Source organism: Pristis pectinata, chromosome 20, assembly GCF_009764475.1.
Source record: "Pristis pectinata isolate sPriPec2 chromosome 20, sPriPec2.1.pri, whole genome shotgun sequence".
Lineage (NCBI taxonomy): Eukaryota > Metazoa > Chordata > Chondrichthyes > Rhinopristiformes > Pristidae > Pristis > Pristis pectinata.
The window spans coordinates 6,339,371-6,357,309 of NC_067424.1; the positions used below are offsets into that span (position 1 = coordinate 6,339,371).

A 17,939-nucleotide genomic window follows, 5' to 3' on the forward strand; every position below is an offset into this window, starting at 1 on the left:
TATTCTTGTAACTTATTGTAAATTTTATGTCTTGCACTATACTGCTGCCGCAAAACAGCAAATTTCGCGACATATGTCAGAGATAATAAACCTGATTCTGATTCTCATTCATAATACAAAGCTTGCTCTTATGCCAAATTGGGAAGCATTAAGACCATAAGAGCCTGTGACATGAAAAGATGGGTTAGTCACATGGTTCTCAAGCTTGCTCCAGCTTCAATAAGATCCTAGACCTCTACTTTTCCACTTCTTCCCTTACAGCCTTCCAAAACTTATCAATGTCAACCTAGAACGTGTTCAATAACCTTATGGAGTAAAGAACTGCTTCAGGGGAAAAGCTGCTGCTGAATTGCCAGCTTTAAACGACTGGATCTGGTGGATTTCTAGAGGAATGGAGTGCCAGGATATAAGTTATGACTTGATTACCATACTGCTAGAGTACAGAGCAGCCCTGAGTCACCTGGCTATCAAATTCTTACTCGACATTTTTGTGGGTGAGGCTTGTTCAGGCACCTCTCCCCCTGCATGTGAGGGATTTACAGGCAAGTGGATCTGTCACTGAGCCTGGAGAGCATTTACCAGCAAGTTGTGCCACACAGCAGGGAAATAAGTGGGGGAATGGAATGGGTGAGATTGCTCCGGTAGCAGGCGTAAATGGGCTAAATGACCTCCTTCTTTGTTGTAAAGAAAGATGAAAGATCACTAAGGCACGCAAACAAATTCTGGGTCAATACTGATAAATAGGTACATTGGTTTATTATTGTCACATGTACTGAGGTACAGTGAAAAACTTTGTCCATACAGATCATTTCATCACATCAGTGCATTGAGGTAGTACAAGGGAAAACAATAACAGAATGCAGAATAAAGTGTTACAGTTACAGAGAAAGTGCAGTGCAGGCAGACAATAAGGTGCAAGGTCAAAACAAGGTAGTTTGTGAGGTCAAGAGCCCATCTTATCGTACAAGGGGACCGTTCAATAGTCTTATAACAGCGGGATAGAAGCTGTCCTTGAGCCTGGTGGTATGTGCTTTCAGGTTTTTGTATCTTCTGCCTGATGGGAGGGGGGAGAAGAGAGAATGTCCAGGGTGGGTGGGGTCTTTGATTATGCTGACTGCTTTACCAAGGCAGTGAGAAGTGTAGACAGAGTCCATGTTACAAGCTATGGGAAAGTATATTACAGTCAATATTACAGCTACGAGAAAGAATTGTGATATGTGGAATTAAAACAGGATCAGCCAAGATCCTACAGAATAGCAGAAGAGACAGGAGGGCTGATTGGTCAAAGCATGTTCTTATGTAATCCATATACCATCGGGGAGGAACCTGAAGACTCACACTCAACGATTCAGGAACAGCTTCTTCCCCTCTGCCATCAGATTTCTGAACGGCCCATGAACCCATGAACACTACCTCATTGTTCCTTCTTTTTGCACTATTTATTTATTTCTGTAATTTATAGTAATTTTATGTCTTTGCGTTGTACTGCTGCCGCAAAACATATTTCACATCATCTAAGTCAGTGATAATAAATCTGATTCTGACTCTGATTCGAATGAATGTGGAATGAATGTGAGGTAAAAAGTGTGAGGGTTGACTTGGTGTATTTGCTTTCAGTGATGGGTTTCATCTAACAATATTATTTATTTGCCAAGTGTGTTCTGTTAATGACATTTACTACTGAATCACTGAACTGTTCACTGTTAAACATGAAACAAAAATCTTTAATAAGTAACTAAATAATCATTGTGTTTCTCTTCCAGGCTAAAGAAATCAGTGGAATAAAAATTATAACTTACTGTTCCCCACTGTATTTTGCAAATGTGGAGTTTTTCCGGAAGAAAGTGATTAAAAAGGTAAAATATCACCGACCTGGAACTTGCAAGAAGAACTAAGTTGTAGCAGAGAAGCTCCAATAATCCGCAATCCAATTGTTCGGGCATCCTGATGCTTAGCATCTGGCTCACTCATTAGTTCGGAGTGTGAGCCAAGGTTCTGGAATGCAGGCTGGGTGTATGATCGGAGTTAGCATCAGGTTCGGGAATGCCAGGGACTAGATTTAGAGTCACAGGCACTGAAACAGGCCCTTCAGCCCAACTCGTCCATGCTGACCAAGATGCCCATCTAAGCTAGTCCCATTTGCCCGCATTTGGCCCATATTCCTCTGAACCTTTCCTATCCACATACCTGTTCAAGTACCTTGTAAATGTTGTAAATGCACCTGCCTCAACCGCTTCCTCTGGCCGCTCATTCCATATACTGACTGCATTCTGAGTGAAAAAGTTGCCTCTCAGGTTCCTATTAAATCTTTCTGTTGTGACAGAAGTTAGAATTGGATGGAAACCAATTTATGGAAAGAAACACTTGCATTTTGCTAATACTTCCTATACACTTTGAACGTCATTCTTTTGAAAAGCACAGTGACATTCACAGCTAAATAAACTCTTTCTTTCTTACAGTCGGGATTTGATCCAGTGAAGGTTTTATTAGCGAAGAAGAAATACCTCAAAGCTGCAAAGAAAGAAGAGCAGGAAATAGATGCTAGAAGGCCAAGTAATCTCTTCAACAAGGTATGATCCATTGCACCAATCCATTGTGGTAAAGGACGTTTGCAAAGTCAAATGCACAAGAGATCCAGTTTCTGTCCAGTCAATCCCTGTCAGAAGCTTGCATGCACTAATGATATGTCATTTTTCTTTTCAATGAGGAAGGAGGCCATTTAGCCCACCAAGTCTATGCTAGCCACCAGAGCAATCTCATCAACTCCATTCCCCCACTTATTTCCCTGTAACCTATTCTCTCTCAAATGACCATTATCAACCCACCCGTCCACACCAGACGTCCCTTACGGTGGACAATCTAATGAGCAACCACCACATGTTTGGGACATGGGAGGAATCTGGAGCACCCAGGGGAAACCCACGTTGCTGCACGGAGAACATTCTAACTCCATGCAGGCAACACCCAAGGTCAGAATTGATTTCGGCTTACTGGAGCTGCAGGGCAGCCGCACTAACTGCCGCACTGTGCCGCCCAAGTAGTGGTTTGTAATATTTATATCATTTCTTAGTCTTCTCAACCCCTGGAAATATAGGCTCAGTCTCTCCTTGTGGGTCAGCCCTCATCCCAGGGATCCATTAAGGGAATCTAGGCCACACTGACCCTAAGGCAACTACATCCATTCATAGATTCATGGGATGAGGGCAGATGTGGTAGTATAACACTATTACAGCGCCAGCGACCTGGGTTCAATTCCGGCCACCGTTTGTAAGGAATTTGTACGTTCTTCCCGTGTCTGCGTGGGTTTCCTCCTGGTGCTCCAGTTTCCTCCCAGGTTCCAAAGACGCACGGGTTAGGAAGTTGTGGGCACACTATGTTGATGCTGGAAGCGTGGTGACACCTGTGGGCTGTGCCCCCAGAACACTCCATGCAGATACATTTCACTGTGTGTTTCGAAGTGACTAATAAAGATATCTTATTTTATCTGAATTATTTACCAAGTAATGCACATATCTATAAAGAGCCATCCCAGCCCAATCCAAGATCAGCCAAGGATGCAGTATTTCCATGTCCACCCCAATCCAACGTTTACATTCGTGTCCTGGAGGGCACAGATCAATGGCAGGCCACAGATCGGAGTCCAAGGAGAAGGAAACCTTGCTATATCTATATTAGTAATTGCTGGGATCTCACCTGGAGTATGAGTCTTGTTCAGTTCCCATTCCTAACAAGGGTGACATTCTCGAGGTTTATACAATTATGAGGGGCAGATAGATAGTCGCAGTCTTTTTCCCAGGGTAGGAGAACCATGGGGAGAACGTACAAACTCCTTACAGACAGCGGCCGGAATTGAACCCGGGTCGCTGGCGCTGCAATAGCGTTGCACTGACCGCTACGCTACCATGCCTGCCCAATTCATTGCAGTTATCCCTCTGTTTACAAACATCCTAATTTTGCTCAAGCACCTTTGACTTTTTGGCGTATATGTCTTTGAGTTACCAAGTTGTTTTCTGCTTGAAGAGTTGCAGTCTGCTCTCTGCACGTGGAAACGCACTGTTCGAAAACAACGCCAACTCTTTCGATTTACAAAATTTCCATTGTGCAGGTGCTGCTCTTTGAGAAAGGAACAGAGGAGGAGGGGGTTACCTGAAATATGAGGTGTGGGAAAACCTGCTGCAAATTAGCAAGATTTTCTGAGGTTTTACTTTTGTTCTAATAAGTTCATTTCTCCTTCCTGTTGCAGCAAGTGTCCTTACAGGAGCTGGTAAAAGAGGTGGAAGCAGAGTCATCCATGGACTGCAATAATAACTCAGTGGATGAAGCCCCCCGAATCTCTTACATCACGGTCAACACCCCGAATGGGTTGCACGAGAGGATGGAGAAATCTACACTGGAGCGGGAGAATTCCGAAGATCCCATTAAACTTGCACATCCCATCATTGATATCCACACGCTCATCCTGGACATGAGTGGAGTCTGTTTCGTAGATCTTATGGGAATCAAAGTTCTGGGAAAGGTAAAGAGTAACCTACTTCAAATGACAGGCCAGCACTCCCACACGCCATCACCGTGTTCACACTGGGAAAATTGACCTGTGTTTAGATGCTTCAGATGCAGTGTTTCGGGCATTGAGTATAGGAGTGGGGACATTATTTTGCAGCTATATATGTCATTGGTGAGGCCTCACTTGGAGCACTGTGTATAGTTTTGGCCACTTTGTTGTGGGAAAGATGTGGTTAGACCAGAAAGAGTGCAGAGAAGATTTACAAGGATGTTGCCAGGACTATAGCGCCTGAGAACTCCTACCCCACTATCCACAGGGCTGGGATGACAAGAAAAGTTGGGTCACAACTGCAGGGGCAGTACCTTAGCCATTAATCTTTTAGATCTTTTAGAACAGTACAACACAGGAACAGGCTCTTTGGCCCATGATGTTGTGCCAATTTAATTAAGCTAATGATGCCTAATGTCACTAATCCCTTCTGCCTGCACTAGGTCCATATCCCTCCATTCTCTGCACGTTCACACGCCTATCTAAGAGCCTCTTAAATACCTCTATTGTATCTGCCTCTACCACTACCCCTGGCAGTGCATTCCAGGCACCCACCACTCTCTGTGTAAAAAACTTACGCCGCACATCTCCTGTGAAACTTTCTCCCTCTCACCTTAAATGCATGTCCTCTAGTATTAGACACTTAGACCCTGGAAAAAAGACCCTGGGCTGTCCATGTCTCTCATAATTTTATAAACTCCTATTAACAGTGATTGTTTAATTCCAATGAGAGGGGGCTTGGGGAGATTGCCTTCTGTGGATGCAGCACCCAACACCCAGCTTTCTCTCCCCATTATAGGGAATGGAGGGATATGTATCAAGTACAGGAAGATGGAATTAGTCTCAATTGGCATTGTGTTCGGCACAGATATTGTGGACTGAAGGGCCTGCTCCTGTGCTGTACTGTTCTATGTTCTATGTTCTATGATAGATATTAAAGCAACCCATGATCTCCAAAGGTGCGTAAGAGTCCCATCAAGGCCTACAGAAAGCCCCCACGGCCCAATTAGCATAAGATTCGGTCAGAAGGTATGGTGGTATCCCTGGGAAATGAAGAATGAACAAGTTTTATTTTCCTCTCAATGAGGGCCATAGAGTTAGACCTTTATATAACTTTGCTTTGACTGCATCTGGAGTATTGCATTCAGTTCCGTTCACCCCATTACAAGAAGGAAGTGGCGGCTTTGGAGAGGGTGCAGCAGAGTTTCACCAGGATGCTGCGTGGGTTGGAAGGTATGAGCTATGAGGAGAGGTTGGACAAACTGAGGTTGTTTTCTCTGGAGCAGCGGAGAATGAGGGAAGGCCCGATAGAGGTTTATAAAATTATGAGAGGCATAGATAGGATGAATGCACACAGTCTTTTTCCCAGGGAAAGGGAACCAAAAACTAGATGGTATAGGTTTAAGGTGAGAGGGGAGAGATTTAAGAGGGACCTGAGGGGCAACTTCTTCACTCGGAGGGTGGTCTGTATATGGAACGAGATGCCAGAGGAAGTGGTTGAGGAGGTATAATAACAACATTTAAAAGACACTTGGACAGGTACACGGATAAGAAAGGTTGAGAGGGATATGGGCAAAACATGGGCAAATGGGACTAGCTTAGATGGACACCTTGGTCGACGTTGGACAAGTTGGGTCATAAGGCCTAGAACGTCGAACGTAGAACATTACAGCACAGTACAGGCTCTTTGGCCCACAATGTTGTGCCGACACTTACCCTGCTCTAAGATCTATCTAACCCTTCCCTCCACATAGCCCCCATTTCTCTATCGTTCATGGGTCTATCTCAGAGTCTCTTAATGTTCCTTAATGTATCTGCCCCCACAACCTCTGCCAGAAGTGCTTTCCATGCACCCACCACTCTCTGTGTAAAAAACTTACCCCTGACATCCCCCTTATACCTTCCTCCAATCACCTTAAAATTATGCTCCCTCATGTTAGCCATTGTCACCCTGGGAAAAAGTCTCTGACTGTCCACTCGATCTATGCCTCTTATCATCTTGTGCACCTCTATCAAGTCACCTCTCATCTTCCTTCTCTCCAAGTAGAAAAGCCCCAGCTTACTCAACTTATCCTCATAAAACGTGCTCTCCAATCCAGGCAGCATCCTGGTAAATCTCTCTGTACCATCTCTGAAGCTTCCACATCCTTCCTATAATGAAGCGACCAGAACTGAACACCAGATCCAGCCTGATTCCATGCTGTATACATCTATGACTCTGTGACTCTAAACAACTGTCCCATGTGTTATATTGGACTTACTGTGTGTGCTGATCTCTTTCCAAGTGAAAAAAAAGACTGAGGCCTTTCAACCTATTCTGCAGATGTTTATTTTTAAACAAGCTTTAAAATTAAAGTGCCTTGAATTTGAACTGTGGCTCTGGGTTGTCCTCATAACTCTGAGGGAGTGAGTACTGGTTGGACTCCCACCCGAGATTTAGTATGGCAATCGGGGTTGCTATTTCAGTGTGACGATGGCAGAGTGCTGTGCCTTTAACATTTGGTCAGACAGTGTTTGCTGAGAGAGAAATATGAAACATGTCTGCTCTCTCGGGTTGGAACCATTTCGGAGAAGGCAGGGGAAATATCCCAGGCTAATACCTAAGCCCTTACACAGCACTGAAACCAGATGAGCTGGTCATCACCATGGCGCTATTTGCTGTGTGCCCATTGGCTGCTGCATTTCTAAGGGATTACACTTCAAAACCTTGATTGGCTGCAGAGTTCTTTGACATTGAGTAAGGGATTCAATAAGCAATTCCATATTTCAACACAGATGTTAGACATGTGGTCATCCTATATGGTGCTGCATCACCTCTCAGAACAATTCATATTCAATTTTGACATTGAATGAGTGACATTTCGGCAATTGAAGCAGACATTTTGTGTACAGCAAGACTTCAACAAACATCACCACGATTAATGACCTGTTCTTTTCTTAATAGGATTGGTTCAGTTTGGAATAAGCTGAAAGGACAAGGTGATAATGCAAATGAAACTGTAAAACAGATTCTTTCGATGTATATTCCCTGCGTTCATTCACTTTTCATTAGATTTACCCTCCTGATTGCTTTCTTGTGTCTGTTATCCAGATGTGTTCAAGCTACAAGAAGGTTGGCGTGACCATTTATCTGGCTGGTATACGAGGGTGAGAACATTCAAACTATCATCATTCACTCATTAATGCAGTTAGAACATTGGTTCAGTATCATTCCTGGACTCAGTATCTGACAGGTTTAGCCCTTCTGAGGGAAAGATGCTCTCATTCTGAGTGTTGAACGCCATTAACTATTGACTCTCAGCTGAGGCAAAGCAGGCATAGATTCAGATTCCCTATAAGGTCACCCCTCAGCCTCCTGTTCTCCAGGAAAAAGCCCCAGTCTGTCCAATTCCTCCTCATAACTTCAGCCCTCAAGTCCCAGTCATATCCTCTTGAATCTTTTCTGCATCCTTTCCAGCTTAATGAGATCCTTCCTGTAGCTGAGCGACCAGAACTGCACACAAAACTCCAAGTGCGATCTCACTAACGACTTGTACAGTTGTAGCATGATGTCCCAACTCTTATACTCAGTGCCCTGACAGATGAAGACAAGCGTGACAAACACCTTCTTGATTTATCTTAATTATCAATGTAAAGTCATTGAGTGGCAGTTTGTGGGGAGGTAGTGGTATTCTGTCAGCCTCAGAGACTTTGCAAACAGGCACAGAGAGATCCAGCCACTAGGTCAAAGTCAAGTTTATTGTCATATGTACAAGTACATGTGTGCACAGGTTCAATGAAAAACTTACTTGCAGCAGCATCACAGGCAGATAGCCTCAGATAAGCAGCATTCACAAGAAAAATGTAAACATAAATTATACACAATTTTTGCAAGAAAACACAATTAGAACAAAAAAAAAGTCCATGTTAGTGCAAAGTGATCAAAGTGGTCATAGTGTTGCTAAACTGTAGTGGTGATTAGGGTTGTGCCGGTTGGTTCAAGAACTGAATGGTTGAAGGGAAGTAGCTGTTCCTGAACCTGGTGGTGCGGGACTTCAGGCTTCTGTACCTCCTGCCCAATGGTAGCTGTGAGAAGATGGCACGGCCCGGATGGTGGGAAACTTTGATGATGGATGTTGTCTTCCTGAGGCAGCGCCTCCTGTAGATACTACCGATGGTGGGGAGGGATGTGTCTGTGATATTTGGGCAGAGTCCACTACTCCCTGCAGCTTCTTGCATTCCTGCTCATTCAAACTGTGAGGATATTGAATAACACAAGTGGCATTGGTGGTAAGGATAGTTAAGGCTACTGAAAGTATCTGGAGGAGATTTAAATACGAGAAGAGAAATTAAATCTAAAATTCTGTTGCCCGCCCCTCCCCACCCCTCCTTCATTCCTCTGCCTCTAGGTAGTACAAATGGGAGTTTATAAACTGTGAAATCTGTCAGAATGAAGCACAATGCTCTCTAAACAATTGAACCAAAGCTGACTCATCACACAAAGGAAATGATGATCATCTCATTTTCTTAAATAATGGATAGTATGCATTTATTTCTGCAATTTTAATTGGTGACCAATCGTAATGTAAGAGAGAATATATGGCGATGAGATTGTTCAGTGAAACATCATTGGCTCCTTTGATCCCCAGAGATTAATGACACATTCAGCTTCTTTGAGTTTAAGCTTTCACATTATGAAGTTGCAGTTTTAAGTGCTAAAAATAATACAATAGCAATAACTACTATTTATCAGCAATAAATAGCAACTGCACTTTGATTTGACACCTTTGACCTCTGTTTAAGTGTGGGTGGGTTTTATTGTCTTGTTTATATCTCATATTACTTATTAAATGCTGATAATGGAATATTGATTGAATATACTTGTACATTATGTGACAAATCTTTGTGCAACAGCAGTGTTATGACATTTGGTTTCTATAGTAAATTGAAACCAAAAAAAAACTGCAGTTGCTAAGAGCCTGAAATAAAAACAAAATGCCGGAAAGGTTCAGTAGATCAGGCAGCATCTGAGGGCAGAGAAGCAGTTAATGTTTCAGGTCAAAGTCATGAACATTAACTCTATTTCCACAAATATAGCAGACCTGCTGAGTGCTTTCAGCACTTTCTATTTCTTTTCTATCGACTGGTTCTAATATTTTGTTCATTTGAATGAAAGCAATTCCTTGCAATGAGCAACTTCAGGAATGCCCGGAATATCGTATACTCTTTGATATACCACTTGGCCAAGTCGTTTTGAGGAAGCTGCAACTCAATCGCTGCCAAATCATTGGTCAACTCAACCTAATGAGAAACATATTCTCGTCAGAATTATATTCTTACTTTCCATTAGGTCGAGTCTGAATCATGAACAATGGAATTCCACATGAGTTAACCACCTGAAACAAGGATGAAAACATCCTATTTTGTAGAACAGGAAGCAGAATCCTTATGACCTTGACATTTTAATTGTGGTTATTCACTTTTGGGAGATGCAGGCATCAGCCAATATTTAAATTAAATTGGTAAATTGGTTTATTATTGTCATATGTACCAAGGTACAATGAAAATCTTTGTTTTGCATGCCATCCATACAAATCATTTCATTACAACAGTGCATTGAGGTAGTACAAGGGAAAACAATAACAGAATGCAGAATAAAGTGTTACAGTTACAGAGAAAGTGCAGTGCAGGCAGACAATAAGGTGCAAGGGCATAAACAAAGGAGATTGTGAGGTCAAGAGTCCAGTTTATCGTAGCAGAGGACTGTTCAATAGCCTTATAACAGCAGGATAGAAGCTGTCCTTGAGCCTGGTGGTACGTGCTTTCAGGCTTCTGTATCTTCTGCCCGATGGGAGAGGGCAGAAGAGAGAATGTCCGGGGTGGGTGGGGCCTTTGATTATGTTGGCTGCTTTACTGAGACAGTGAGAAGTGTAGACAGAGTCCATGGAGGGGAGGATATACGTGCTTTCAGGCTTTTGTATCTTCCCCTGACTTCTCCTGAACAGATATGCCAGCATTGCCAGTGAGGAGTTTAGCAGCTTCAACAGGTCTGGAGTCACATTTAAGCCAGAACAGACATGGAAGACAGATCTCCACTTCTTTTACCAAACCAAGATGGGTTGTTAAAACACACTGATAATTTTGCGATTGTCCTTACTAAGACTGGCCGTTCTTTATTTTTTAAAAATCCAAATTACTAACTGGACTTAAATTTCACAGCCACTATGGTGTTTAAACTCAAGTCACTGGGTTGCTAATTTAACCGCTGCACTACCACTAGCAAATCTGTCATACCCAACCTCGGAGCACTTTATGCTGACACGGAACAATTGTATTCTGCCGTCCTAGCCCCTCATATCTTGATGAACTCAAAAGTGAAAATAAACAACAGCTTTCTGAAAGCCTGCATTGTTGTAGGGTGAAGCGCTGTATTCAGGTCAGTGGCAGGTATCATCTAACACATCTTGTTGTTATATGGAATTTTCAACCAGAAAAGGCCCCCTTTATTCCCACTCTTTGCCTCTGCCAGTCAGCCAATCTTCTATCCATGCTGGTACCTTTCCTGCAATACCATGGGCTCCTATCTTGTTTAGTAGCCTCATGTGCAGCACCTTGTCAAAGGCCTTCTGAAAATCCAAGTAAACAACCTCCAATGTCTATCTTGCCTGTTACTTCCTCAAAGAATTCCAACAGATTTGTCAGGCAAGATCTCACCTGAAGGAAACCATGCTGACTTCAGCCTGTTTTATCATGTGCTTCCAAGGACCCCAAAACCTCATCCTTAATAATGGACTCTAACATCTTACCAACCACTGAAGTCAGGATAATTGGCCAATAATTTCTTGTCTTTGCCTCCCTCCCTTCTTAAAGAGTGGAGTGACATGTGCAATTTTCCAGTCCTCTGGAACTATTCCTGACTCTAGTGATTCTTGAAAGATCACTACTAATCCTCCACAATCGTTTCAGCTACCTCTTTCAGGACCCTGGGGTGTAGTCCATCCGGTCCAGGTGACTTATCTACCTTCAGACCTTTCAGTTTCCCAAGCATCTTCTCCTTAGTAATAGCAACTATGCTCCCCGACTCTTTCGAATTTCTGGCATGTTGCTGGTGTCTTCCACAGTGAAGACTGACGTGGGGTACTTATTCAGTTCGTCCACCATTCCTTTGTTCCCCATACTATCTCTCCAGTGTCATTTTCCAGTGGTCCAATGTCCTCTCTTGCCTCCCTTACTCTTTATATATCTGAAAAAGCTTTGGTATCCTCTTTTATATTATTGGCTAGCTTACCTTCATATTTCATCTTTTCCTCCTTTTATTGCTTTTTTCTTGTTTTATACTGACACCTTCTGTGTAAAAAAGTTACCCTCAGGTCTCTTTTGATTCTTTCACTTCTCACATTAAACTATGCCCTCCAGTTTCTTGATCCTCAATCCTGGAAAAGACTGAGTGCATTCACCCCATTGATGCCATTCATGACTTTATACACCTCTATACGATCACCTCTCAGTCTCCTATACTCCAAGGAAAAAAGGTCCCAATCTGTTAAACCTCTCCCTTTAAGTCAGTTCCTCGAGTCCTGGCTACATCCTTGTAAACCTTTCTGCACTCTTTCCAGTTTAATAACATCTTTCCTGTAGCAGGGTGACTGAAACTGAACACAATACTCCAAGTGCAGCCTCACTAGTGTCTTGTACAAAATGACCAGTGCATTTAATGCACAATCAGTCAGTATCGGTATTGGTATTGGTATTGGTTTATTATTGGTATTGGTTTATTATTGTCATTTGTACTGAGGTACAGTGAAAAGCTTGTCTTTCAAACTGATCGTACAGATCAATTCATTACACAGTGCAGTTACATTGAGTTAGTACAAAGTGCATTGATGTAGTACAGGTAAAAACAGTAACAGTACACAGTAAAGTGTCACAGCTACAGAGAAAGTGCAGTGCAATAAGGTGCAAGGTCACAACAAGGTAGATCATGAGGTCATAGCCCATCTCATTGTATAAGGGAACCGTTCAATAGTCTTATCACTGTGGGGTAGAAGCTGTCCTTAAATCTGGTGGTACGTGCCCTCAGACACCTGTATCTTCTACCCGATGGAAGAGGAGAGAAGAGAGAATGTCCCGGGTGGGTGGGGTCTTTGATTATGCTGGCTACTACACCAAAACAACAAGAGGTAAAGACAGAGTCCAAGGAGGGGAGGCTGGTGTCCGTGATGTGCTGGGCTGTGTCCACAACTCTCTGCAGTTTCTTGTGGTCCTGGGCAGAACAGTTGCCGTACCAAGCCGTGATATTTTCTATGGTGCATCGGTAAAAGTTGGTGAGAGTCAAAGGGGACAAACCAAAATTCTTTAGCCTCCTGAGGAAGTAGAGGCGCTGGTGAGCTCTCTTGGCCATGGCATCTATGTGATTTGACCAGGACAGGCTGTTGGTGATGTTTACTCCCAGGAATTTGAAGCTCTCAACCCTCTCGACCTCAGCACCATTGATGTAGACAGGTGCATGTACATCGCCCCCTTTCCTGAAGTCAATGACCAGCTCTTTTGTTTTGTTGACATTGAGGGCAAGGTTGTTGTCATGACACCATTCCACTAAGCTCTCTATCTCCTTCCTGTACTCCGATTCATCGCTGTTTGAGATACGGCCTTTAACGGTGGTATCATCTGCAAACTTGGAGATGGAGTTAGAGCAGAATCTGGCCACACAGTCGTGAGTGTATAGGGAGTAGAGCAGAGGGCTGAGGATGCCGCCTTGTGGGGCACCAGTGTTGAGAATAATCGTGCCAGAGGTATTGCTGCCTATCCTCACTGATTGCGGTCTTGTTGTTAGAAAGTCAAGGATCCAGTTACAGAGCAGTCTCTACGCGTGCTTTGAAAGCCACATGCAGCATTGCTAATGCAAGACTGATTGACAGATAATTTCTGCAGAGTTGACTATTACTGGGGAACAGAATCTTATTGGCGGGAAAATATATTTTTGCAAGGTAGACCTACAGAGATCAGGTTAGACCTTAGGTAAGGTCCAGGATCCCAGTGGAAGTATAGGGCTTTGGAGTAGGAGGCAAAGAGGAAGACAAGTTTTTTTTTATTGGTAATTGCTTTATTATTGTTACAGGTACTGATATACAGTGAAAAGCTTTTGTTTGCGTGCCATCAAGACAGATTATTCTATGCATATGTACATCAAGTTAGTAAAAAAGGGGGTAAAACAGAATGCAGAATATAGTGTGACAGTTACAGAGAAAATGCAGTGCAGGTAGACAAATAAAGTGCAAGGACCACGACGAGGTAGATTGAGAGATCAAGAGTTCATCTTTTAGCATATAAGAGGTCCTTCCAAGAGTATGATAACAGCAGGCTAGAAGCTGTCCTTGAGCCTGGTGGTACATGTTCCCAAGCTTTTGTGGTTAGCGTAATGCTATTACAGCGCCAGTGACCTGGGTTCAATTCCCGCCGCTGTCTGTAAGGAGTTTGTATGTTCTCCCCATGTCTGCGTGGGTTTCCTCCGGGTGCTCCGGTTTCCTCCCACATTCCAAAGACATACGGGTTAGGAAGTTGGGCATGCTATGCTGGCGCCGGAAGTGTGGCGACACTTACGGGCTGCCCCCAGCACATTCTCAGTAACACAAAAAGAAAGCATTTCACTGTGTTTCGATGTACATGTGACTAATAAATAAATATCTTATCTTATCTTCTGCCTCATGGAAGGGGGGAGAAGAGAGAATTACCGGGGTAGGAGGGGTCTTTGATTATGTTGGCTGCTTTCCCGAGGCAGCGTGGTGTAGACAGAGTCAATAGAGGGGAGGCTGGTTTGCGTGATGGACTGGGCTGTGTTCACAACCTTCTGCAATTTATTACACTCTTGCCCAGAGCAGTTGCTGTGATGTATCCGGATAGGATGCTTTCTATGGTGATCTCGACAGTTAGCTGAAAGGGAGTCAAGTTTAGTCCTATCAACAGGAAATTAGATTGATTGAAATAGATTCTAGTACCCAGATCAGTAGTTCATATCAGGCAAATGCATTAACCCTAAATCCACAGATTTGTGAAATTAGACCCTATTGCATTCTTCATTTCCTTTGCCCTCTGTATTTTCATTGCCCATAATTGAGGGTTGTTCCTCCTGGAATGCCAGCTGACTAAATCACTGTGAAATGTTTCCATTAGTTGTTGATTAAGTTGAATAATTAAACACAGCTAATTTAGAAGAACCATTTGCAGGTCAATAGAGCAAGTGTAGAGGATCAGGACTAATTAGATAACACTCTTGTATAGACAGAACAGGTTGACAACCAGATGCAAATCTATGTCTCACCAACACCATCAGCAATCTCTATACTGTTACTCCGTACTGTTTTGTTTTACCTGTACTACATCAATGCACTCTGTACTAACTTGATGTAACTGCACTGTGTAATGAATTGACCTGTAAGATCGGTTTGTAAGACAAGTTTTTCACTGTACCTCTGTACAAGTGACAATAATAAACCAATACCAATACCAATACCAATCATTTGATATTTAAAAATAGTTCCAATTTACTGCAACAGCCTGAAACCCTTTTGATATCAACAATATTAATTAATTGTGGTATACGTGCTTCATTGTTTCTTTACATCCATATGTTTAGCAGTTGTGCATGTCACTTTAAAGCTTGTGCTGAATGGGCTAGGAATGAGAGCTAAAGGATTGCTGGATGGAGATTTCACTGTCCTGACCCCGACAGAAAATCCCACTTCCTTTTGGCAAACAACTGGTACAAAAGAACTGAAACCTCTAACGTTCCCTGTGGTCAGTTGTCCTGAACACTCAGTGTAGTAGTGACTGTGTTTTGGGCTTCACCTCTGAAGTTTGGTTCTATTGATTGACGTCAGTGGAACCAAGTTTCAGGAGTAAGATCCAATATGTCATGCAACAAGGTGACTGGGTGAACATTTAAACATCCTGAACTCTGACCCCAGAATACACGTTGGAAGTGGCCAGGTCGCTCTCTGCAAAGGTGAAAGTTCTGACAGATTCTGAGTTTCAGATTTTTCTCTGAAGTAAATAATTTAAAAATGTATAAAAATGTTAAAATAAAAAATATCAAAAAATTCAAAATATTATAATAAAACATTAGATATAGGGAGAAGTTGGACAAACTTGGGTTGTTTTCTCTAGAGTGTCGGAAGCTGAGGGGAGACCTGATAGAAGCTTATAAAATTATGAGTGGCATAGATAGGGCAGATGGTCAGTCTTTTTCCCAGGATAGAAATGTAAAACACTGGAAAATATAGCTTTAAGGTGAGAGGGAGAAAGTTTAAAGGAGATGTAGGTTTTTTACACAAAGAGTGGTGGGTGCCTGGAACAGGCTGCCAGGGGTGGTGGTGGAAGCAGATACAATTGAGACACTTAAGAGGCATTTGGACAGGCACATGAACATGTAGGGAATGGAGGGATATGGATCGTGTGCAGGCAAATAGGCTCAGTTTAATTTCACATCATGGTCAGCACAGATATGATGGGCCGAAGGGCCTGTTAAGATAAGATTTCTTTATTAGTCACATGTACATCGAAACACACAGTGAAATACATCTTTTGCGTAGAGTGTTCTGGAGGGCAGCCCGCAAGTGTCGCCACGCTTCCGGCGCCAACATAACATGTCCACAACTTCCTAACCTGTACATCTTTGGAATGTGGGAGGAAACCGGAGCACCCGGAGGAAACCCACGCTGACACAGGGAGAATGTACAAACTCCTTACAGACAGTGGCGGGAATTGAACCCGGGTCGCTGGCGCTGTAAAGCGTTACGCTAACCGCTACACTACCGTGCCTGTTCCTGTGCTGTTCTATAAAAACGGGCAGGAATAGGCCACATGGTCTCTCAAGCCAGCTCCGTTATTTCCATATCGTAGCTGATTCCTCAACTTCACGCCCACTTTCCTAACCAATCCCCATTTTCCTTATTTTCTTGGCTACAATTGAACCATAGTCATAGAACCATGGAGGGATTCAACGCAGAAGGAGGTCAATTAATCCTACCGAAACCTAACACATACTGAAAAGCCCGGATAGAGTGGATGCGAATAAGATGTTTCCATTAGAGGGAGAGTCTAGGATCCGAAGGCACGGCTTCAGAATAATGAGACGTCCCTTTGGAACTGAGATGAGGAGGAACTTGTTCAGCCAGAGGGCGGTGAATCTGTGGAATTTGTTGCCACAGAGGGCTGTGGAGGCCAAGTCATTGGGTGTATTTAAGGCAGAGATTGACAGGTTCTTTATTGGTAAGGGGGTTAAGGGTTATGGGGAGAAGGCGGGATAATGGGTTTGAGGGAAAAAAAATCAGCCATGATCAGAAGACGAAGCAGACTTGATGGGCTGAATGGCCTAATTCTGCTCTTGTATCTTATGCTTTAACCCACAATGTTTGTCCTGGTTTTATGAAAGAATTAATGAGTTATTCTATAGTTTCCCCAGAGCCCTGCAAATCATTCCTCCAGATTAACTTCTATTTAGAATTCCACATTGGTCATCACTCTGGCAGTCAGCAATACCAGGCCCAATAGCATCACTGGTTAAACATACCAGGCCCAACAATGTCACTGGTTAAATATGGCCTCTTCTGAGAGGTTGACAAATGGGCCAAAAGATAGCCATTCATATTGATTTTCAAAAGCTGGCCCACTAAAGAAGGAGACAGAAGGGACTGCAGATGGTTCAGTCTGGAGCAAAAAATGAGCTGCTTGTCAACTGTCCATTTCCCTCCACAGATTGGTAATTGGTTTATTATTGTCACATGTACCAAGATACAGTGAAAAGTTGCCACCCAGACAGATCATTCCAAACATAAGCACACTGAGGCAGTACAAAATGAAAAAACAGAATGCAGAGTTACAGAGAAAGTGCATTACAGGTAGCCAAACAAAGGCCACGACAAGGTAGATTGAGAGATCAAGAGTTCGTCTTTATCGTATCAGAGGTCTGTTCAAGGGTCTGATAATAGCGGGATAGAAGCTGTCCTTGAGTCTGGTGGTACATGTTCTCAAGCTTTGGTATCTTCTGCCTGATGGGAGGAGGGAGAAGTGGGAATGTTCTCTGATCCGCTGAATTCCTCCAGCAGCTCGGTTTTTGCTCTATTAAAGAAAGATTTGTTTTATGGTCTTTTGCTACTTCTAATCATGCTGTTAAATATTTGTCCGACAGATCAAGTGTTTGAAGATATCGAGAATGGCGGCATGTTCGATGAGAGTGGAATGGAACGCAGTTGTCTCTTCCTGTCAGTCCATGATGCAGTTCTCTATGCACTGGCCAGCAGGCAGGATACAACCAAGGAAAAAGTAACGAACTTTTAAGAGAATCTTATATGCTGTTTAAAATATGAAAGAAAGCCTTGGCCTTTGTGCCAGAACTAGCAAATCTGCGGGT

The 17,939-nt window shown here is 43.1% G+C and overlaps 1 protein-coding gene across 4 annotated transcripts in view; it reads left to right on the forward strand.

Annotated features, from left to right (window-relative positions):
- The window catches only part of LOC127580870 (solute carrier family 26 member 9-like), a 117,648-nt gene that overhangs the window by 83,478 nt on the left and 16,231 nt on the right, over positions 1–17,939 (forward strand). For all 4 annotated transcript variants that reach the window (XM_052034832.1, XM_052034833.1, XM_052034831.1 and 1 more), the window contains exons 15-19: positions 1,764–1,856; positions 2,460–2,570; positions 4,244–4,516; positions 7,644–7,696; positions 17,716–17,851. In XM_052034832.1, the coding sequence (XP_051890792.1) occupies positions 1,764–1,856; positions 2,460–2,570; positions 4,244–4,516; positions 7,644–7,696; positions 17,716–17,851 (666 nt within the window). The remainder of the gene's footprint in view (positions 1–1,763; positions 1,857–2,459; positions 2,571–4,243; positions 4,517–7,643; positions 7,697–17,715; positions 17,852–17,939) is intronic.